This window comes from Apteryx mantelli, chromosome Z (genome assembly GCF_036417845.1).
Source record: "Apteryx mantelli isolate bAptMan1 chromosome Z, bAptMan1.hap1, whole genome shotgun sequence".
Taxonomy (NCBI): Eukaryota; Metazoa; Chordata; class Aves; order Apterygiformes; family Apterygidae; genus Apteryx; species Apteryx mantelli.
Genome location: NC_090020.1, coordinates 72,984,460 through 73,004,873, shown reverse-complemented (window position 1 = coordinate 73,004,873; position 20,414 = coordinate 72,984,460). Strand labels below are relative to the sequence as shown.

At 39.2% G+C, this 20,414-nt stretch overlaps 1 protein-coding gene across 3 annotated transcripts in view; it reads left to right on the top strand.

Annotated features, from left to right (window-relative positions):
• WDR70 (WD repeat domain 70) overlaps positions 1-20,414 on the top strand; it is a 147,251-nt gene that overhangs the window by 115,566 nt on the left and 11,271 nt on the right. For all 3 annotated transcript variants that reach the window (XM_067315830.1, XM_067315829.1, XM_067315828.1), the window contains 3 exons: positions 15,362-15,462; positions 17,056-17,135; positions 20,061-20,177. In XM_067315830.1, coding sequence (XP_067171931.1) covers positions 15,362-15,462; positions 17,056-17,135; positions 20,061-20,177 — 298 coding nt within the window. The remainder of the gene's footprint in view (positions 1-15,361; positions 15,463-17,055; positions 17,136-20,060; positions 20,178-20,414) is intronic.

Genomic DNA, 20,414 nt, shown 5'->3' with positions numbered 1-20,414 from the left:
CAGACCATGGGCTTTGTCTCTGGCCAGTACCAGTGTGCCTACAGAAGAATACGTGAACAGGGCAAATGCGCAGTGGTGCTTCTCTGACTATACTCTTCTTCCTCCGTCATCTGTGACTTAGACTGTGTCTTGCCGTAACTGTGACTGTGTCTTGATACAGATGTAGGGATTTTACATTTAATAGCACTCAATGGATTTTTCTTCTGTGCTTTTGTCAAGGAGTGAAGCACCCGTGTTGCAGGATAAAGACAGCCTCATTTACTTATTGCAGATGAAACCAGGGCTCAGGGGCTGAAATGCCAACCTCTGCCCTCTCGTAAGGAGGCTGCTGTCACGTGTGCGTGCTGCAGCCTGACTCTGGTTCAGTGTCTGCAGGTGTGATTGAAAACGGTGAGGGCTTTATACTGTGGCCATAGTTACATATGCTAAACTGTACAGAATCCCTCTCTTGTTAGCAAGAGCTGAGCTTTTTAAAACAAGACTTCATCCTGCTGTGCCTGTGCAACTTTTTTTTAGCTGTTCTATCCGTCTTTCTATCTTGACACAGTAATCTAAGAACTGTTCTTTTGCCCTCGCCCCAGATATGTACAGGAAAACAATTAAACGGTCTTGTTTTGAACATTTGAGGGTTATTCTGTGTGAAAGATTTCCATTTCAGTGCAAAATATTTTTTCACTCCATTTACATGGATGAGGAACATTGAACGAATCTTGGGAATTATGACTGCTGTAAGAGGGGTGCGAAGCATGTGCATGGAAACTCAGAGGCCGTTTCCTTTTGCCTTCCTCAGGTAGCGTGGTAGAAAGGAAGACCTGCAGCATTTTTGCGTTGAGGTCTTATCTTTTGGGATGTCTGTAACTGGACTCTTTTTGGAATGGAAGGGAGGTTTCATAGTCAAATGCATGTCAAGGGGGGTTTATTCCTAATTCTTGGTTTGGCTATGTGAGTATGAGATCTTCATGGGAAGCGGTTATAAATACCTAGTGTATGGGAAACAGAGTTGGGCACACAACATTTCCTCCCAGTGTTAGATTATTAGATTAATAGAAAATAGCTGTGGACAGCCACTTGAATCTTTCTCATGTGTCTATCACTCGTTTGTCTGGGTCAGATAGATCAGCCAATAATTATCCTTATTATAGACAAGATTGATTTTGGCATCAGTGGAACAGTCATTTTCCCCATACGGAAAGGATATGAAATATACCCTGTTACTGCCAGGCCAAGATGGGCGCTAAAGAAAAGTTGTACAATTTAGAGAAATTGCTATTTTTAAATGAAAATGTAAATAATAATTTAATTTAAAAATGAGAACAGATGATGAGATTATGTGCATTAGAGAAGGAAATGTGTAAGATTTTAAAATATCCCACAGGTTTCTGTAGATAAGCAACAATCCACAAACATTGATTTATGGTTGTTTTGGGAAACTTATTTCTGTTAAGAAACTTCTTCAATATTTTCTTAGTTTCTCAAATATAAGCAAAAGTTAAATTATTAAATACTTCTGAAAATATCTCTAAGGGATGTTTCAGGAAGGTCTTCTGAGACAAGCTATAAATAAAGCTTCTTTTTAGCTTAAAGAGTGAGAAGGAAAGAAGGAATAAGGAATATGAAACTTCTAGCATCCTTTATGCACAGTTGATATAGCATTGCAGTATTTCTTTCCTTGACCTCAAACAATAGCATTTACTATTTATAAGGTGCAGTAATATGGTAAAGGGCTTTTCCACTGTGGCCTGTTTCACTAAGATTTAAAGCTTTTGCATATAGGAAAAATGAATTCTTTTGACTTCTGGAAGAGATCAGCATGCTACTTTTGTTTTTTAAACCATTTCTTTTGTTTGAAAGGAGAATCCAACAAGGAAGCACATACAATATTCAAGGTCTGGTAAATTTTTGTACTAATTAAAACACAAAATGCCTAGCATAAAATGTGAATGACAACAAAGTGCTTTCCTTTGTAATGAGGTAACTTGTCACTTTTTATTCTCTGCTTTCATAAATGTTAAGGCAGTGTGGTCCATCCCTCTTTATATCCTGCAGCAGCACTTACTTTGTTTTAGGAGAGTTGTCACTAGAGGTTTACAGTGTGTGAGAAAGATAAACTGTGCAACTTTCCGCACTGTAACAAACAGGGGTTGTATGGGGGAGTTGTATGCCTTAGTTTTGCTATATATTGTGTTTGAAAATGTGGCTGCAATTCTAACAGAGCAGGTGCCTGAAAATGCCCTGCCTTGCAATTATGAGGAAAACAGTTTGCCACCTAGATTAAAAGTCTCTTTTTCTCTTCATCAAATAAATAAAAAGTATTGTTCACTGGCTCAACTCAATTTTCACAATATGCTTTACCTTGTACCTTGAAAGATATGTGTACCTTGAAAGATATGTGATTCAGCATTGCCATGCGTATATTTTCTATTGAGATCCTGCTTTAAATTATTGGTCTCTGAAAATGTATTTTAGGATATTTATTTCTGGCTTCTACATAGAAAATTGTGAATTTTATCTTATCCATTTCAGGTCCCTGTTCTGTTGAATGTTTCCACACATTTTCTAAATCACATTTCACAAGGGAAAGACATTATTGTTGCTTCCTTTACTACTGTATTCTCATGTGTATTTTAAATCTAATGATAGCAGGTCACATATATGATAGCATATTCCCTAACCTCCCACAATATTTATTATATTTGGCTCTTTTCCTTGGATGACCTCCAGAGGAATCTCAAATCTGAAGATTTTTGCAATTGGAGCTTAAAGCAGATATTTAATATAATATTAGCATATTTTTACCGTGTGTGCAGACTTTTCTTTTTGGATCAGAGCATACATAATATCAGTGTATAAATGTTAACCATCTTTTTGCTCCAAAGAAGAAATAAGACGGAAGCAGAACGATAGTCTTTCTTGTTCAACTTTCGAGACATTTAAAATGGTTTAATTCTAAACCTATTATTTAACTGTATTTTTGTTGTTAATGCATTATACTTTGGATAGATGAGCCTGTGTACTACATAAGGGAAGGAGCAAGCTAATTAAAAATACAGCAGTTTTCTAAAAGCTGTTCAGACTACATTTTTTCCCTCTGGTCTGCGGGTGTAGCCAGGAGGCGGAGCAGCCCTTCCCAGATACAGCAGCACGGCAAGCCAAGCTGCTGGCTTCTGGGTCAGCGCTGTGTGGTAAGACACCAGTGAAGAGATTACAGAGTGCGCAGTGGGAATTAATGTTGCCTCAGAGCAGCATTATCTTTGTGTGTTTCTTAAGGCAGAACTTCTGTTGTTCTTGGAAGGGAGCAGACAGTCAGTGTAGCTGGTGGGCCGTGCAGATGATCTGCAGAGAAAGCAAGGTGACTATAGAAGGAGAAGGAGAAACCTATCCATATACAAGCCTTTCTTTTCGGTGCTAACTTTACTGGTTGATTTTGCTTTCTGCTGTGCATGTCAATTATCATTATTAGTGATCCTTGATTGTTATGCAGAAGTATTGGTATTTCTGCAGGTAAGATTAACGTTAGCTTTAGATTAGAAGACTGATTTTCTGAATAGTTTTGTGAATTTCCCCCTGAAATTTCAGTTGCATAATATCAGAGTAAGCGTGTCCTTGTACACTTGGGGACAAGTGCACTGAAATGTTTGTATAAAACTCTCTTAGACCTGTCTTTGACCTTTGTTGAATATGAGGTCATGAGGGGGAGGAAATAACGCTGTTTCCTTTCAGGTCCTGAAGACAGGCAGGAATCACTCTGCTGCCTTTAAGTTAGAACGCTTGCAGGCCTTTCCTGCAGCCTAGTGTGATGAGATTTTAGTATATTCTGAGACATTTCTCCTCTCTTAACAACTAGTGATACAGTATGCATTCTTACTGGGATGCATGTCATAAGCACTAGCAGAGAAGTTTTCAGCCTTTGTCTATGAAATCTGTGGGCTACTTCAACATGTCTGTGAAGGAAAACTAGATTTGTATGCTTTATACGGCAGTTTCTGTACATATATACATATCCAGAGTTTCTAAACGGATCGTACCTTCATTATAAAATGGAGAAGTTTGAAAGCCACTGCTGTAGTATCTTTCCTAATTGTAGAGGTTGTTTAAAAGTGACAAGTAGCCCAATTCCGTGGGATGGGGAACAATTGTTGAAGGATTTTGGGGTAGTGAGAAACTGGCTTTGGCTGTTAGTATCCAGACATTTTAATGTTTTATTTAAGGACATAGAAATCTTTTGAAATAACTATGGTTTTCCTGAAATAACTTTGTATGTCTCCCTTCATTTCTGGGAAGACATATCACTAAAGTCAGTGGGACTTCCGTTGTGCCAATTCCAGAACTGTAGAAGATTAAGTTGGAAGGCACACTGAGATTTGATCCTTCACTCCAGCACAGGCTTGAAATTGCTTACCCCTTTAAAATATAAAGATAGTTCAATATAGCTATAAGCTATCTGGTAACGTTAATTTGAAAGGAATTATTGTTCCATTAAAAAATACTGATAAGCCAGTAAAGCTTCCTAAGCAGCAGGAATTACTTAATTATGTTTTAAACTTGTACATGTTTCAAAGATACTGCACTGCATAGACAGTACCTTGCCATGAATTTGCAATTTATTATAGGAGCAAAGATAGAATAGATGTGCTAAGTAAACTAGTTGCACATATACTTACACTGATTTTGACAGCCTGGGATTCTTTCATCTGTGTCAGAACTTATAAAAATTACAGTACAGACAAATATTCAGTTCAGTCAGAAAAGCCCCATTTGGCCACTGCTGTAGTGACCTGTACTTAGAGAGTCCATGACTGCCGTCAGCATGTCCTTTCACACATTGAGTATCTTCCCTGCTGACATGCCACTTATCTGGGCAGCCAAGTGCAGCAAATCAGAACCAGGCTGTTCAAACAGAGCCCATCACATACCGTCATGGCCACTGAAGCAAAGCTGCCACTTAGGAAAGAGAGAGAGTTTGTTTTTCTTTTCCTAACTGAAAATATTTTCTTAGATCAGCAGCTCTTCCTGTGACTTTTTTATTGTATAGATTCAGAACAGACTCTGAAGCTGAATTATGTTTTTATAGGACAGAAAAGGAGGAAGAAGAGAGGGAGAACATAAAGGTTTTTTTTGTTTCTATTTCAGTTTTTAGGTATCTTCAGAGCTAGACCTGATCTTTCAAAACTAAGATTCTAAAGATTTGTTGGACAATTTTAGGAGTCTGTATGTGATGTATTCTTTCTGCACTAGGAGTATTTAATTTGGCCTCCAGAATCCTTTTCCCTGAGGAACTGGAGAGTTTTATAAAAGTAGCACAACATGCTGTAACACAGATCCTCCTCGTGTTGCTCCATTTAGTTTTCTGCTTTTCTTCTATAGTTATTTTGGCCATTGTGGGCTATAGGGATTCACCTGACCAAATATAGATGTCTACAACTGATTCAGTCACCCTAGGCTCCCTTTCTAATCATCAGAGAGAAATAAACATATCCAGACTGTGATTTATCTCATCCTAAAACAGATATCTAAATTAGGTTAGATGAAGGCCACTGTAAAAATGCTTATTTCTCTGCAATGATTATAAAGGGAGGTGAGTGTTTTTAGACATTTAAAGAGTAGACTTCTAAAGATTACAGGTGTAGACATCTTAAGTTTGGTGAGGTAAGTCCCACCTAAGATCTTCACTTCCCTCCACTGATATTGATTCTCTTGTGCTAAAGTATTGGAACATTTCATTTGTCTCGCTCTGACCTTGCCAATAGCAAAGTAGAACACAATGGGTTTCTTTTGCACTCATTTCTATTGATTTGTGGCTGTACGCAATTTACAGTAGCACAGCAGAAAAGCATGCCCATTCCATAAGAGGACTGTGCTAGCTGAGAGAGAGTCAAGCGTAAGCTCTCTCACTTACACCTGATTTCCAGACTTAACTGTCCAAATGTCAACAACTTCACCTTAAGATTACAGAATGCTATCCAAATATGAACAAACTTTTTTTTTTAAATCAGTAGAAACATCACATCAAGGAAACATCAAAAGTTGTACAGTCTTGCTTGAACAAGTAGAGATATGTGAAAGTCTAGGATTTGCATGTTCCTTTTCCATTTTCAGTATTAATCTTTAATTAACAATTTTTTTCTAGTGGTAAATTATCATCATATGGCAAATAACTTCCAAGAAAATCACTTTTGCTTTTTCCAGTTTACAAGTGGGATGCTGGCTGCACACTTGCCACAGGAGATGGTACAAAAATCATCTATATGTCATCGTCCTTCAGTAGAGATTTCCATTCTCTGACAGTAGTTTTCTGTAGGTGTGAATGTTCCCCATATACACGTTTTGTTTGTATGTTCTTTTAAACATACAGTTTTCTTTCAGGGCACAGCTAGTAGCCATGGGGGCAGACATGAATTTAGTGAACTTCTCAGCCTAAAAATCTGATAGCTGCAGTCTGAATAATCAGTTCTGAAATTCTGGAGGAAATGTATAAGAAGGATGAGAGTCTATCTGAGAACTCTCTGTGAAGAATGAGAGGCCGTACCTGAAGAGAAAGAAAAATTGAAAAGGTTTACTCCAACAGCACATAACTCATGTGGAAGCATGTTTTTCTTCCTCTGTCCTGTACGGCAAGAGGAGCTTTACTTGTGAACTTTGAAAAGCTGATACGTTATCGTGTATTATCAGAAAACACACTTCATATGAAGTATTCATTTTCAAAGACAAATGTATGGGATTTAACCTTAAAACTTAACTGTCTTTAGGGAGAAGAGGTTGATTCCAAAGAAAACAATGCCTGATTAAGTTGAGAAGCAGTAAGACCTCCTGGAGGAGGGAAAAGAAACTAAAACATCATTGTAAAATATGACCCCTATCTAATTTTCTTTTTGTTTTGCAGTAGCAAGGAAAGAGTGTTAGCCCCATTGAGCTAAGCACTGCAGAAATGTATGGTGATTCCTCTTTATGCCAAAAATATCAGTCCTTGGAATTTCTCAGAAAATGGTGGAACTTGATATCACAGAATCACAGAATCGCTGAGGTTGGAAGGGACCTCTGGAGATCATCTAGTCCAACCCCCCTGCTCAAGCAGGGTCACCTAGAGCACATTGCACAGGATTGCATCCAGGCGCGTTTTGAATATCTCCAGAGAAGGAGACTCCACCACCTCTCTGGGCAACCTGTTCCAGTGCTCTGTCACCCTCACAGTGAAGAAGTTTTTCCTCATGTTCAGATGGAAGTGTCTGTGTTTCAGTTTGTGCCCGTTGCCTCGCGTCCTGTTGCTGGTCACCACTGAGAAGAGTCTGGTCCCATCCTCTCGACACCCTCCCTTCAGATACTTGTACATGTTGATAAGATCTCCTCTCAGCCTTCTCTTCTCCAGGCTAAACAGGCCCAGCTCTCTCAGCCTTTCCTCATAAGAGAGATGCTCCAGTCCCCTAATCATCTTGGTAGCCCTTCACTGGACTTGCTCCAGTAGTGCCACATCCCTCTTGTACTGGGGAGCCCAGAACTGGACGCAGTACTCCAGCTGTGGCCTCACCAGGGCTGAGTAGAGGGGGAGGATCACCTCCCTCGACCTGCTGGCAACACTCTTCCTGATGCACCCCAGGATACCATTGGCCTTCTTGGCCACAAGGGCACATTGCTGCCTCATGCTTAACTTGGTGTCCACCAGCACTCCCAGGTCCTTCTCCGCAGAGCTGCTTTCCAGCAGGTCAACCCCCAACCTGTACTGCTGCATGGGGTCATTCCTCCCCAGGTGCAGGACCCTGCACTTCCCTTTGTTGAACTTCATGAGGTTCCTCTCTGCCCACCTCTCCAGCCTGTCCAGGTCTCTCTGAATGGCAGCACAGCCCTCTGGCGTATCCGCCACTCCTCCCAGTTTTGTATCGTCAGCAAACTTGCTGAGGGTGCACTCTGTCCCTTCCTCCAGGTCATTGATGAAGAAGTTGAACAATATCATGCCAGTCTTGCAACAAATGATGACCTCCATATTGCATTAGATTAGCACATGCCCCAACATGTGTGCGTATGTGTATAGTAACATTTTGCTAATAACAAAAGATTAATTGTTTTCTTTGATGTTTGTATACATCTAAAAGTAGTTACATTCTGTTGGATCCTGGTCAAGCTTTCAACTGAAATACAAAAAATAAGAAATGAATGCTTCAGCTAACAGACAGACTAAATGTTAATAATACGAATAACAGAAGACAGTAGTGGAGAGAAACCTTAATTTTCCCTAGTGCTCTGGCAGAACAGAGTGAGAGAGGGTAGAGATGAATAATACTTTCAAGATGCCATCTTTATACATGCTCTCCTCATTTTGTTACATAATAGGCAACCTTACATTTTGGTAGATTCAAAAGATACTAATGAAATTAAGCAATTGCTCAAGATCTGGAATGTGGTAAGAAAATATTTGCAGGCATAAACATTAAAGTTTGTATGAAGGCGCTGCATATTTTGTAATATTTAGGAGCTAAGAACAACCACTGTACTTGCTCATTTTTTTTCTTCATACACTTTATTTAGGTTTTCCTTAGTTTATTTTTCCTTATACTAAGAAATTTAGGTAGATATTAAATACTTCAGGGAAGTAGAAAATATTACAGGAATCTTGTAATGAGCTAGTACATTTTTTTTAAAAAGCGTTAGAAATACATAGATTGAATCATAACTTTAAAACCCTATGAATGCTTTGGCTACTTTTTGTGTATAGTGTGCTGCAATATTGCTTTATATGCAAGATACAAGAAATGCTGCTTTATATGCTTGTAACCATGTATAGTTTCTACTAGTCTTTGAGCCTTTTAAAATGGCTAATACTCTCTAAAGCTGCATCAGTTACTATTGAAATTTTTAGGGGGAGATTTAAAACAGCTGAGCCAATGTTGCAGCTTGCAGTCACTGAACATGGAGTCCTCGTCCCCTCCTTTGGCTGTATGTTCTCGCTTGTTCCCTTGTGTGTCTCTATGTCTCAGACTTTTGCCATCCCACAGTGACATGCCACCAGCAAAAAGCTGCCTCAGAAAGTTCAGAAACAGAACAAAACGAAACAAACCTTTTCTGCCGGTTCAGCACACTGAAGCAGCTGCCCCCACTCAGACAAATTCCTTGCCTGGTGGGACTGGACTGTGCAGAAGGGGAGGAGGGGGAGTGAGCTGTTAACTTTGACTTTGCTGTCGCAGGAAGCCTTGCCATTCTGTGCTGATAGACCCCCGCAGTGAATCTTTTTCCCGCAGGATAAGCACTTAGTGCTGCCAGCTGTTTGCTGCACCCCACAGACAGAGGTTTGCCTGGGGGACAGAAGGGATGTCTGCCCTGAGTGCCTCCCCTGCTGCTTTGGGTGGCTCCAAGAGGAGAAAGCCCTGACCTCTAGAGGAGCCTCTTCACTCCCTTGGTAAGGAGCAGACCTCAGTCTCTTTCAGCAGCCGAGGTTAGAGGATGGATGCTGTTTCTGAGCATGGAAGGGAACTGCCGAACAGAGGAGGCAGCAGGGAATAGGGTACTGTGACGGGTGTGGGGAGATCTGTAGTGCCAGAAGAGAGCAAAGTAGGAGGTGGACAGTCTGCAAGGGGAGCAGGCTGGTGCAAAGGGGGGGAGACCCTACTGGCATCCCCTGGGAAGCTTCTCTCAACACCTGCAGACCCCTGCCAGTCCCTCTTCCCCATCTGAAAACTCTGCGACCCTTCCTCATCCCTCTTGTTGAGGGAAATTTCTTAACCTTTCGTAGCCTTCTTCCCGCCAAACCTGCACTGACCCCTCTAAAACTGCTCTTCATATCCTGGATCTGCTCTATCCCTGTTGTAAAATTGAATTTTTTAACCTGAAGCATGAGCCAGAAAGCTGAATTTTGCCTACACTGCTGCAGTCTTGAACCATCTTTGTAACCAAAGATCCAGTAGAATTCTTGCAATCCTTAACATCAGAGTTCGTAGTTTTATGGCCTTACCAGCTTTGTGGTTTCATCTTAGGGGTAAATTTTCCATTTCTATCCAACAAATCATTTTAATCTTTTCTTGCTGACCTTGTAAAATGCCCTCTCTGGGTTGTTTACTTCTCTAGGGGTGTTAGCCCAAGTGTTCTGGACAGTTTCAGTTGAGGTAATTAGCTTTTGCTTGTAGAGAAATCTGTTTCAGTTATTCTTCACTTTGCCTATTAAACACAAGAGTATGTTTCTAGAGCAGAATACATGTTCCATTCTGTGTTAGAGAGGAGTCTGATTCAGGCTTCGGTTTCACATTCAGAGGAACTGCTGTTTAATCCCATCGCAGCACCGTTAAGTGCGTAGTATCAGCGCAGCCATTTGTGTGGTGGTCTAGCAAGCGAAATAAGAGAATTAATTCTGGTAGAAAAAAAACTAACAGAAAAAATTACTTGGTGTAGTTTGCTGCTTAGCTGCACCAACAGCTCTGCTTATGTGATGCAAAGGGCTATTTAAGAAGCAGCCCAGAATCACATGTGAACGGGGACTGCACGTGTCTCAGAACTGAAGAAATGCAGGTAGAAGTGTGCCTCAGGGAGAAAAGATATAATTGCTTTTGCCTATCATCTTTCTATGTATTTATGAGCTTTCTGGTTGAAGTTTATGACATATTTTTAAGCTTTCCTAAGTTATTGCAGATAAAATTTTGTAAAACTGGACTTTATTTTAAAAGATTCAGGAGTCTGAAGTGAGTATAGTGCGTCATTTAAAAACAAAGTAGAAGGTGTATATTGGTCTGGTAACTCATATTTTCTATTTAAAATAATGGTGTAGCTACTTTAGAAAAAGGTATAGCTAGTTTCAGGAACAATCAGTAATCTGTTTGTATTTTATTAGGTGATTGTTTAGGAAGGTAAACATTTTGATCCAGATTACAGCAAAGATGTCTTTAAAACTGTGTAACCATTTTGTTGTTTTACTTCACTCTAAGTCAGTATCTGTTACCTGAACATCATGACAAAGGCCTACTGTCAATAACATGCAATGAATCTGTCCTGTGTTCCTTTGTAGTGACAATAAAGAAGATGAACTTGGACTGTTTTTCTTTCTGTTAACATTTTTAACATTCTCCCTGCCTAACTTCACAAAAATCTTTTCCCAGTATTTCCCAATACTATCTATTGCATTTGTATATGCAACAGACCCTAGTAAAGTCTTTTCAGATTGACTACATTTGAAGAAATTAATGGCAACTTTAATTAAGACAAAATAAGAACAAAAGTACCAAACAGCTTTTAAAACATTACTAGTAATTGTCCTTTGTAAGTGCTGTACTTGTAAGTATTGTTATTTTAAGATAGATTAATCTTACTGTCACAAAGCTGGGCAAAAAAATCTCTTCTGGCCAAGATGAAATTATGACAGGCTTCCAGGACTTCATGTTCTGAAGATGTTCTGTCCCATACATTGAGCCATTATTGGAATTTTTTTTTTTTAAGTGTCGAAGATGTTTGCATGATGATACATTCTGCATGTTATCATTCTTATTTATTATAATACATTATTTTCCTTTTGCAAAGCTGAGAGAGGACCTGAAATTTTATGGATTTCAGAATCTACATCACTTTGTTTCCTCTTTAATTGTTATGAGAAACTGTTTAAGGCTTTCTATGTTGAATGTTTGAATCTAAAATTAGTTAACTGAAGTTTTTCATTATTGCTCCTAATGTTCATATTTTCTGAGCCTTGAAGCTGGCATCCATTGAATTTCCGTACAGCCAGTACTAATGGGTAATCCAGTCTTTTGTGCTAAGTTTCCATAAAGCACTGTCAAGTTAATTCCCTTCTGTTTTACTTTTCTGATAAAGCATGAAATCACCTTGGTAAGTGCAGTGAGAGATTGTAGTTTGCTTTTAGCTCCTGTGGTTATTGCTTCCAGCCTGAACCCTTGTCTCATGGGGCAGTTAAAACTTAAGTACCATCTGGTTCATTCTGGGTTCCACTGCAAGACCCAATCTTAAAATGAAACTAGTTATTAAAAAAAAAATCATTGTGGATTTTGGAATTAGGATTCAAGACAAATCCTGTTTGCAGCTGAGAGAAACAGAAAGCAGCAGCCAGAGGTATTTGTATCAGACAAAAGAGCATTGCCAGCAGGTCGAGGGAGGCGATTAGTGCCTTCAACTCGGGAGTGCTAGATCCAGTTCTGGGCTCCTTGGTACAAGAGAGGCATGGACATACTGGAGTGAGTCCAGCAAAGGGCCACTAAGACAATTAAGGGCCTGGAGCATCTGACATACAAGGAGAGGCTGAGAGCGCTGTATCTGTTTAGCCTGGAAAAGACAAAGCTCCGGGGGGATCTTATCAATGTTTATAAATATCTGATGGGAGGAAGTAAAGAAGACAGAGCCAGACTCTTCTCAGTGGTGATCAGTGACAGGACAAGAGGCAATAGGCACAAACTGAAACACAGGAAATTCTATTTAAACATAAGAAGAAACTTTTTTTTCGCTGAGGATGGTCAAACATTGGAACAGGTTGCCCAGAGAGGTTGTGGAGTCACCTTCCTTGGAGGTGAGTATTCAAAACCGGACTGGACAATCTCCTGAGCAACCTGCTGTAGTTGACCCTGCTTTCAGCAGGGGTTTGGACTAGATATCCCCAGAGGCCCCTTCCAGCCTCAGTCATTCTATGATTCTGTAAGATCTTGTATCAGTAGGCAGCTATCTATGTGCATGGGTAGGTCAGGCTGGGGAAACGCTTCTTTTCCTGCCAGGAACACTCTTCCCCTGGAGAGCTCGGGGGCGGGACATTCTGTGACAACAATTTTGTTGTTTTGCATTTCTGATGATAAAGATATCTACCTGATTTATTTTAAGTGTAAACAGTAGGAAAGTTAGAGTTATTGGCGCAAGACTGCTGTGTTTAGAAATTAACTATTTTTGCATGATAAAGATTCCCCCTCCCCACCCCCCATTCCCAGTGTTAAGACCTGGTCTACAATGATCCCTCTGCTGTATAGTTGTTTAAAATGTTTACTTCTTTGGGATTATCTGACTGAGAAAGGTTTTTAGGATTTACTTGAGGATTTCGGTATTTTTCTCTTTTGTAAGGTATTGTCCAATTCTAAAACAATCTGAAAATCCACCTTAGTAGTTTTTACTATTTCATATAAAGTAGGTTTATATGCCAGTGGCTTAATAAAATTAATTGCTTGCATGTTCAGACCTTGTATTTGTTTAGTTTTTAACAAATTATTTTCTGGAGACATTTTACAGTTTCAGAAGATTTATAGTGCTGCATTTTATGGCAGTTTCTTCTGCCTGCTCTGGAGCACGTGCCAGGGTGGTTTTAAGTGTGCTGTGCATGTTTGACAAGTTAGAAACTTAGCAATCCCCATCAGCGCTGAGCCACACTGTCTCAGGCTTTGTTTTTGTTGGCTGGTATCCAGTACCATGCTATAAAATACATTTTCTTGACAGTAGAAAGTGGAGAACCACATTAACTACGAAGTTTAAAAAGGCTGGCTAAACACATGCAATAAATATTAATAAAAGAAAAGGCCACCCACCTTTGACCTTCCATATTTGTTATTAGCTTTGTGTGTTCTAGAATTACCGTAGCGTTTGAGTAATAGGATTACATAACAGTATGTAGGAATCTTTATTTAAACCAAACAACTTATTAATAATCCTGTATTGATTATTTTGGTAACATGTAGCAGGGATTATGGAGATAACGAATTACAAGAATTTTACTCTGTACTTCCTATTTATCTCTAAAAAGATCACTGTCCTTTAGTTGTCTCAAAATAAATAAATCATGTTTATTTGTACCTGTGAGTAGCATGCAGTTGTGTGCGTATGTATGTAGTGGGCATGATGCTTTATGGATATGCCTTGTAAAGAGTGATCAGCTGATTCTTGTAAGCTCATCTCTCGATTCTTTTATTTATTTATTTATTTATTTTTAGCAAGAACACCAAGCACATAAACAGCTCAGAGAAAAGTTATTGTTCATCTTGTAGACAAATGAATGTCTAATTCACGATGCCTGAATGGGTTTCAGAATCATAGTTTTAATTTTCTATGCCTCGTAACACTGAGAAAAATGGGATATGGACCAAACCAGAGAAAGGAAGAAAAATGAAATGGGAGAAGTGATTCATCAGTCAACAGAGTTGATAAAGAACCATTCACTTCTAAATCACATGGTTCTCATCTCCCAAGTTATAGGGCTATATTTCACTTACACCCCTAATTATATTCTAACTTAGTATTTCCCTTGTTAAGATGTTAGTGGTTCCCATTTTGTGACTATTATGTGCTGTATTGTGTAACAAAATATATAGATAGTTTCTTGATAGATGGATGGAAGTGGTTGAATATTGAATTATTAATTCACTTTGAGAGGAGTCTATACCTATTTTTTGAGAGAGGAGAAGTGGTAAGCTTGGGGAAAAAAGGATGGAAAAATGATTGAGCATTATTCAGTGAAATAATAGCATGAAGATGCATCCTGCTAGCTCTGGGTACATTTATTACAAAGTTAACACAAACACTGTCAAGACCTCAGTCTTCAGTCTGGGAGAGTATCCCTTTAAAAAGTTATTACCTCTCAAGAGTAGGGTTTCTTTCCTGTTAGTCAGATGCAGATATGTTTTTCATATTAAGATGTTTTGTCTTGCATGGGAAATTATGCCCACTCCTTTGGCTCTCTTGAGTCAGATGCCTTGATAGTCTTACAGAGTTTCTGTTTTGGTCTGGTGATTCAGATTGTGTACAGCCATCAGTCATATGGAAGACCATGCTATGTGTATAGCAGAACAATGCTCTTAATGTCTGAAAAATCGGTTTCTGTGCTGACCAGAAGGGTGACAGAGCTGTGAGACATTGCCTTCAAATACCAAGTTCTTCAGGGCATTCTAGGGAAGAAAGAACCAAGAGTGAAGATCAACTACTCTTCATTTCTGCAGTCAGTGAGTGAAAGGTCAGCTCTGTGTGAAACTTTTAGTCTGAGAGGAAGGGAAAAATAGTTAAAGTAAGGAACAGGGTGGAATAATTAAGAATTTAAAAAGGAAAATGCAAAAGTCATGAAGGCCCGTGTTGCTAAATCTGAAGCACCTCATTGTTCTCTTTCGAATCTGCCTTTAGCTTTCTATTTGCTTGATACCCGTAAAGATCCTGGAACAGTTAGCCTGTGGAGATCTCTGGTTATCACGCTGCCACCCATTTTTACTTCCTTATCTGCCTATGTCCATGTGTTGTCGCTCCTTTCAGATTGTGTTCTGCTTAGGAGAGGAACTTTTATTCATTCATGTATTCACATATTCATTCACATGTTCAGGCTTGTTCCTTGTACAGTGTGACTTTCAGCCGTTATTTGACAATATGAATATTAATTCTAAGATCTAGATGAATGACCAACTATCAATATTTTGCTTTGTTTCAGAGTGTTGTGCGTTGCCTTTGGCATCCCAAGCTGAACCAGATCATGGTTGGCACAGGAAATGGATTGGCAAAAGTGTACTATGATCCTATCAAAAGCCAGAGGTAATTTTAGTGATTAATGATTAAGAACATTATTTTTTCTCAACCTTAGGCTGATTCTGTGATTTTCTGATTATAAGAGATGGGAAAAAATGATTTACGATTGATTGTTTTGCAGAGTTCTGCCTACTTAATTACTGCAAAAAGAAAAAAAATAACTGGTTTTTGAAAAGCAGTACATTTTCCTCTGAGCTTTTCATGGTGCTGTATACTGACAGTTTTATCTGAATTTGCTTTCGTTATTGAATTGTACAAAAGCTGCAGTAAGAATAACCAACCCTTCAGTAGTAAGAATAACCAACCTCTTAAGGACTGCATGAAATGGTGCTATTGAAGTATATTTATTTAATGTAGTCATATTTTATGATCTCACATCTCTCTTTTTTTCTGAAGTAAAAATTTTGTTTAGAAACATTAGCTTAAACTTCAGTGACTGTGAAGCCGCACTTGAAGACCAAATTTGAGAGGAGGCAATACAAGAAAGCACACTCCCATCTTTCTGCTTGGTTTTCTACCCTCCCTTCCCCCCATGTCACCTGTGGTTTTTGCCTGCGCTTCTAATGGAAAGGTGTTTGTTCATCAGGAGGCAACTATCAGCCTAGAATGAAAAGGCTTAGCTAGTCTATAAGTATTTCTTTTGTGGTTGACTTCCTTTTACCCTATGGATTAGCTGGAGACCTGGGTCATGCTTCTTTCAGCAGAGGGGGAAACTTACAGTTGATATAGAGTGGCATGAATAAGATATTCTTTCCTTATAGCCCCTTGTCTTTGTTTCACTGGCATCCCAGAACAGTCACAGTTTCTGGATGCCTACTGTGACCTGGACACTTGAATATGCGGATAAACTCTGGTTCATAAAATAGTCAGAAATAAGTTTAGTTTCTTTTTGTCAGTTTAGAGAACGAGAGAGCAGTCGGTCGTCATTGCTTGGACCCAGAGATAAATTACTGTTTGTTTTTCTTGTCAGTACATAGAATAGACACTCTGTAAAGGTAAAATCTTCCTTCCGTACTCAAAAAATGCTAACAGTGCAGAACTGCCATAGTGTGGTTAAGTATCAAGCAGATGTGTAGTGCAAAGTGAGTGCAGCCCTGAGTCCCCAACACAGATCACGAGAGCCCTAGCTCAGTTTGGTACCCAGGTCGTTTCCTGGTGCTTATAGTGAGGAGGAATAATACCACCAGTTTAAATCGGTCTTAGCACCAACTGGGCTTATGCAAGCTTCCCCAGTGCTGTGTTACAGACACTTCTGATTAGGTAACTACCACCCCTGCTGCTGATGAGGAGTGGTAAGAGCAAATCTTTTCCCCTGTTTGGAGAGGAGCATTTTCTGTGCGCGCGCTAGACGTACTGTGGACGAACAAAATGTGAAATGAAACTTCCACTCTTATTTCCACAAGTCATAAAAAGCTGCAGTATAACAGATATACTAATCTCTTTACCCTCCTTCACATGTGCGTGGACATGCAAAGATACACACATTCATGAATGTTTAATGTGCTGTATAACTTAGTTGAGAATATTTGTTTTGAATAAAAAATGGTTTCTATTTCTGCTATAAAAAGACCAACTAAACTGCTGTGTGTTTCCTCCTAGGGGAGCAAAATTATGTGTGGTCAAAACAAAACGAAAAGAGAGACAAGCAGAGACTCTTACTCAAGATTACATTATAACACGTAAGGAACTCAAACGTACCTTTAAAGAGCATCCTTAGCTCTTTCTCAGGTTTCGTATCCTTTGTAGAACATTTAGTTTTATATACTCCCCTCTAAAAAATTGCAGTCATTCGCTAAGTATTGGGCATTGCTCTGAGATGTTAGTGCTTCGTATGATTATATTCAGTATGTCCTGTAAAATTGTTAATCATGGTTGTTTCCTAGATTCTGGTGCAAGTTTCATGCAGTAGAAGCCTGAAAGGACAGCTGTTTGTATTCAGTTGGAATGTCCTTTTATATGTATTTTGTTGAAGAAGAAGGGGGAAAAAAAGCTAGATAAAGCAAAAAAGCCCAAGATAGCTTCCCCCCCTCCTTTCCCTTCTCTCAAATCATCACTAAGATGGGTGAGTATAGATGGGTCTAGGAAGCTTTTTGTCACTTGGGGACATAAATAATATGAGTGGCAAAATCAAAAACATTAAGAATAGGTCTTGAACAAATTCCAAGTGATTTTTCAAAATTTAGAACTTGCCCAGAGATATATGGGTTTTTAAATAGTTAAAATATCTCTCCAGCATCACGGTTGTTCTTGTATAAAACCTCATGTTCCTATTAAGACTTGCTGTTACATAAGAAATTGTTATTGTTGTTACTGTAAAATGTTTAGTGACCTGACTTTTTCCTAAGGCCAAATTTAACAAGAGGATGATGGGCTCAACTAAGATCCAGCCCTCCCAATCAGCCCTGCCCTATGTAGTGCTACCTCATGTGAACTGAGAACAGTCACAGTGTTGTGCTGTCCTGCTTCTTTTCTTCCTCTTCTCCCAGTTCCACAGTGTTGGATCCAGCCCTGTTTTCCAGTAATCTCATTCTTAGAAATAACATTTCATTTTTATTGAACATACAAATTGTTTGGCAGCATAATAAACAAAAAGAAGGTTTAGAACAAGAAAGCCTGGGCAATCTTAGTAGCCAGGCCCATATGAAGGCACTTTGGTTCTGGGGTCCCATCTTGGGTACTTTCCAGCCACAGCTGTCTCCTACTCACCCTGCTGCTGCAGATGTGCAGTTCCCATTCCTGGGTAGCAGTGGGTGAAGTAGCAGCTGGCAAAGATCAGGAATATTTATCTCCTCTCGGTGCCCTTCTCACCCCATCCTTACTACAGCCCTGACTATATCATCACACAGCCTATTATCTAAATACTTTGTGTGCGCCGTTGTTAATGTTTACACTGTAAAGAGTTTTTGTGATTTTTAAAAAACTTTCTGCTTAAAATCCGATAGAACTTGTGTATCCAAGTGTATCCAGTGGCATTTATAAATGCCATTCAAAGGTACGCAAATTTAGATTTAGGTCCAATTTTTGCAAAGTTTCGGAACTTTGTCATTGAATTTTAGCCATTTAATTATTCTTTCCGCATCATTTTGAAACTAAATAAGGATACTTCCATGTAAAGTAATGCAGTAGAAATGTTTGAGAACTGGTAATGAAGTAGTCGTAAGGATTTGCTTTACAATTTTTTCGGTTTGTTGCACATTTTGGAAGCTTTTCAGAGGTTGCGTTTCTTCCTTTTAAGCTTACAGATAGAACTGGACAGAACTGAAGATGTCAGAAGTCCTTTCCCAAGTGAACCAACCTCTTTTTTTTTTCTTGACTTTTTTTGGACTTTTTTGTACTACTTTTTGACTTTTTTTCTTACTTTTTTTGACTTTTTTTAGTCTACTCTCAGAACTGCCTATAGTATCTGCTTAAAATGCAGGAAAATCACTTGAGGGATTAGGTGTTACTTTTAAAACACAGGAATACTCAGTTTGGGTTTCCCTTGGACAACCTTGACTCCACATATGGCAAAAGCTTGGATCTGTGCATCAGTCGCCTCAGATGCTCTGTGCAAACCGGTCAAGCTTAGTGCTTGCCAGCAAATTGTCCCAGGCATTTCATACTTCATGAAATCTGCAAAAATAAAATCTAAACATTTATTCCCAAAGATCTACTTCTATGTCATGTGGCTATGACTTCGCTTAGTCTAATAAATTTAGTAGGCTTCCAAAAATAACCTGGAAAATTAAGCCAGTAGATCCCTAGATACCCCATCCTTTTATATTCAGCAGGGAGCCAGTGCCCCTACCCTTGAGATTATGGTGCTTTCCGGGTTTTGTATTTGTTTGTCCTATAGAATTTTCCACATTTGGGGAAATAGCAGCAATCAGCACACATGGGTGTGAGGGCTAAGCCTCACCCTGAGAAAACTATGCCCCTGAACACGGTGCTTCAGTGCGGCTGACAAAAGTGTCTCTTTGTCTGGGAGGGGGTATTGAAACAATACACAGATAAATTGCTGTGATTGAAGATACTGTTGCAGTTTTATGAGGAAATAGGAGTGTTAAATCCCGATAACTTAGACAAGTTCTGTCTCAGTTACAGATATTCTTCCAACCTCAATCTCATAATTAAAAAAAAAAATGTGATTATGACCTTATATGGAGAAACATCATGTTTTGGATCATGGAGGGGATTCATCCTCTCTCTGTCTCAGGTCCAAGGCTGCATCTAGAGTTTTGTCACACTGTTAGAACAGAGTATTAGAAAACTGTAGAAAGATGGAAAGTTCAGAAAAGAGCAACCATCTGGTCACAGTGGTAATGCTGAGAACTGAATGACAGAGGAATAAGTTAAATATGAGTAAACTATCCAAACAGTATTACAGATGAAAGACTGCTGCCTAAAGGAACGCTAGAAATCTGGCTGCTTTATCTTTTAAAAATTCAGCAGGAAGAAACCCTCTAAAATAAACCACTGCTTAGATACAGAAGAATTGGAGTTTGCTTCTGCCACCTTTCCTATTGCATGGACCAATTGCAGTCTTAGCCCTTGAAATTAAAACTTTAAAAAGCTAATGGAATTTCTAACACTTTTTTTCTCTAAACTGTGACTTTTCTTTTCAGCCCATGCACTTCCAATGTTCCGTGAACCACGACAGCGAAGCACCAGGAAACAGCTAGAAAAGGATAGACTGGATCCCCTGAAATCTCACAAACCTGAACCTCCAGTAGCAGGACCAGGTAATCTAGACATAATCACTGCCTGTCTGCCTGACTGACGTATGCCAAAGGGACCATCGTGCCTGGGTTCCATGCTTGTTTGGATTTGCGTTCGAACATTTTTGGGTGGGGACTCTACATGTGAGCAGTGCCCAGCATTGTAAGACGTTGGTCTCTGATTGGAGTGGTTGCCAAAAATAAATTAATAATTGCAATGACTCACTTCTAGTTATATAATCAGTAAAACGCTTGTGTGAA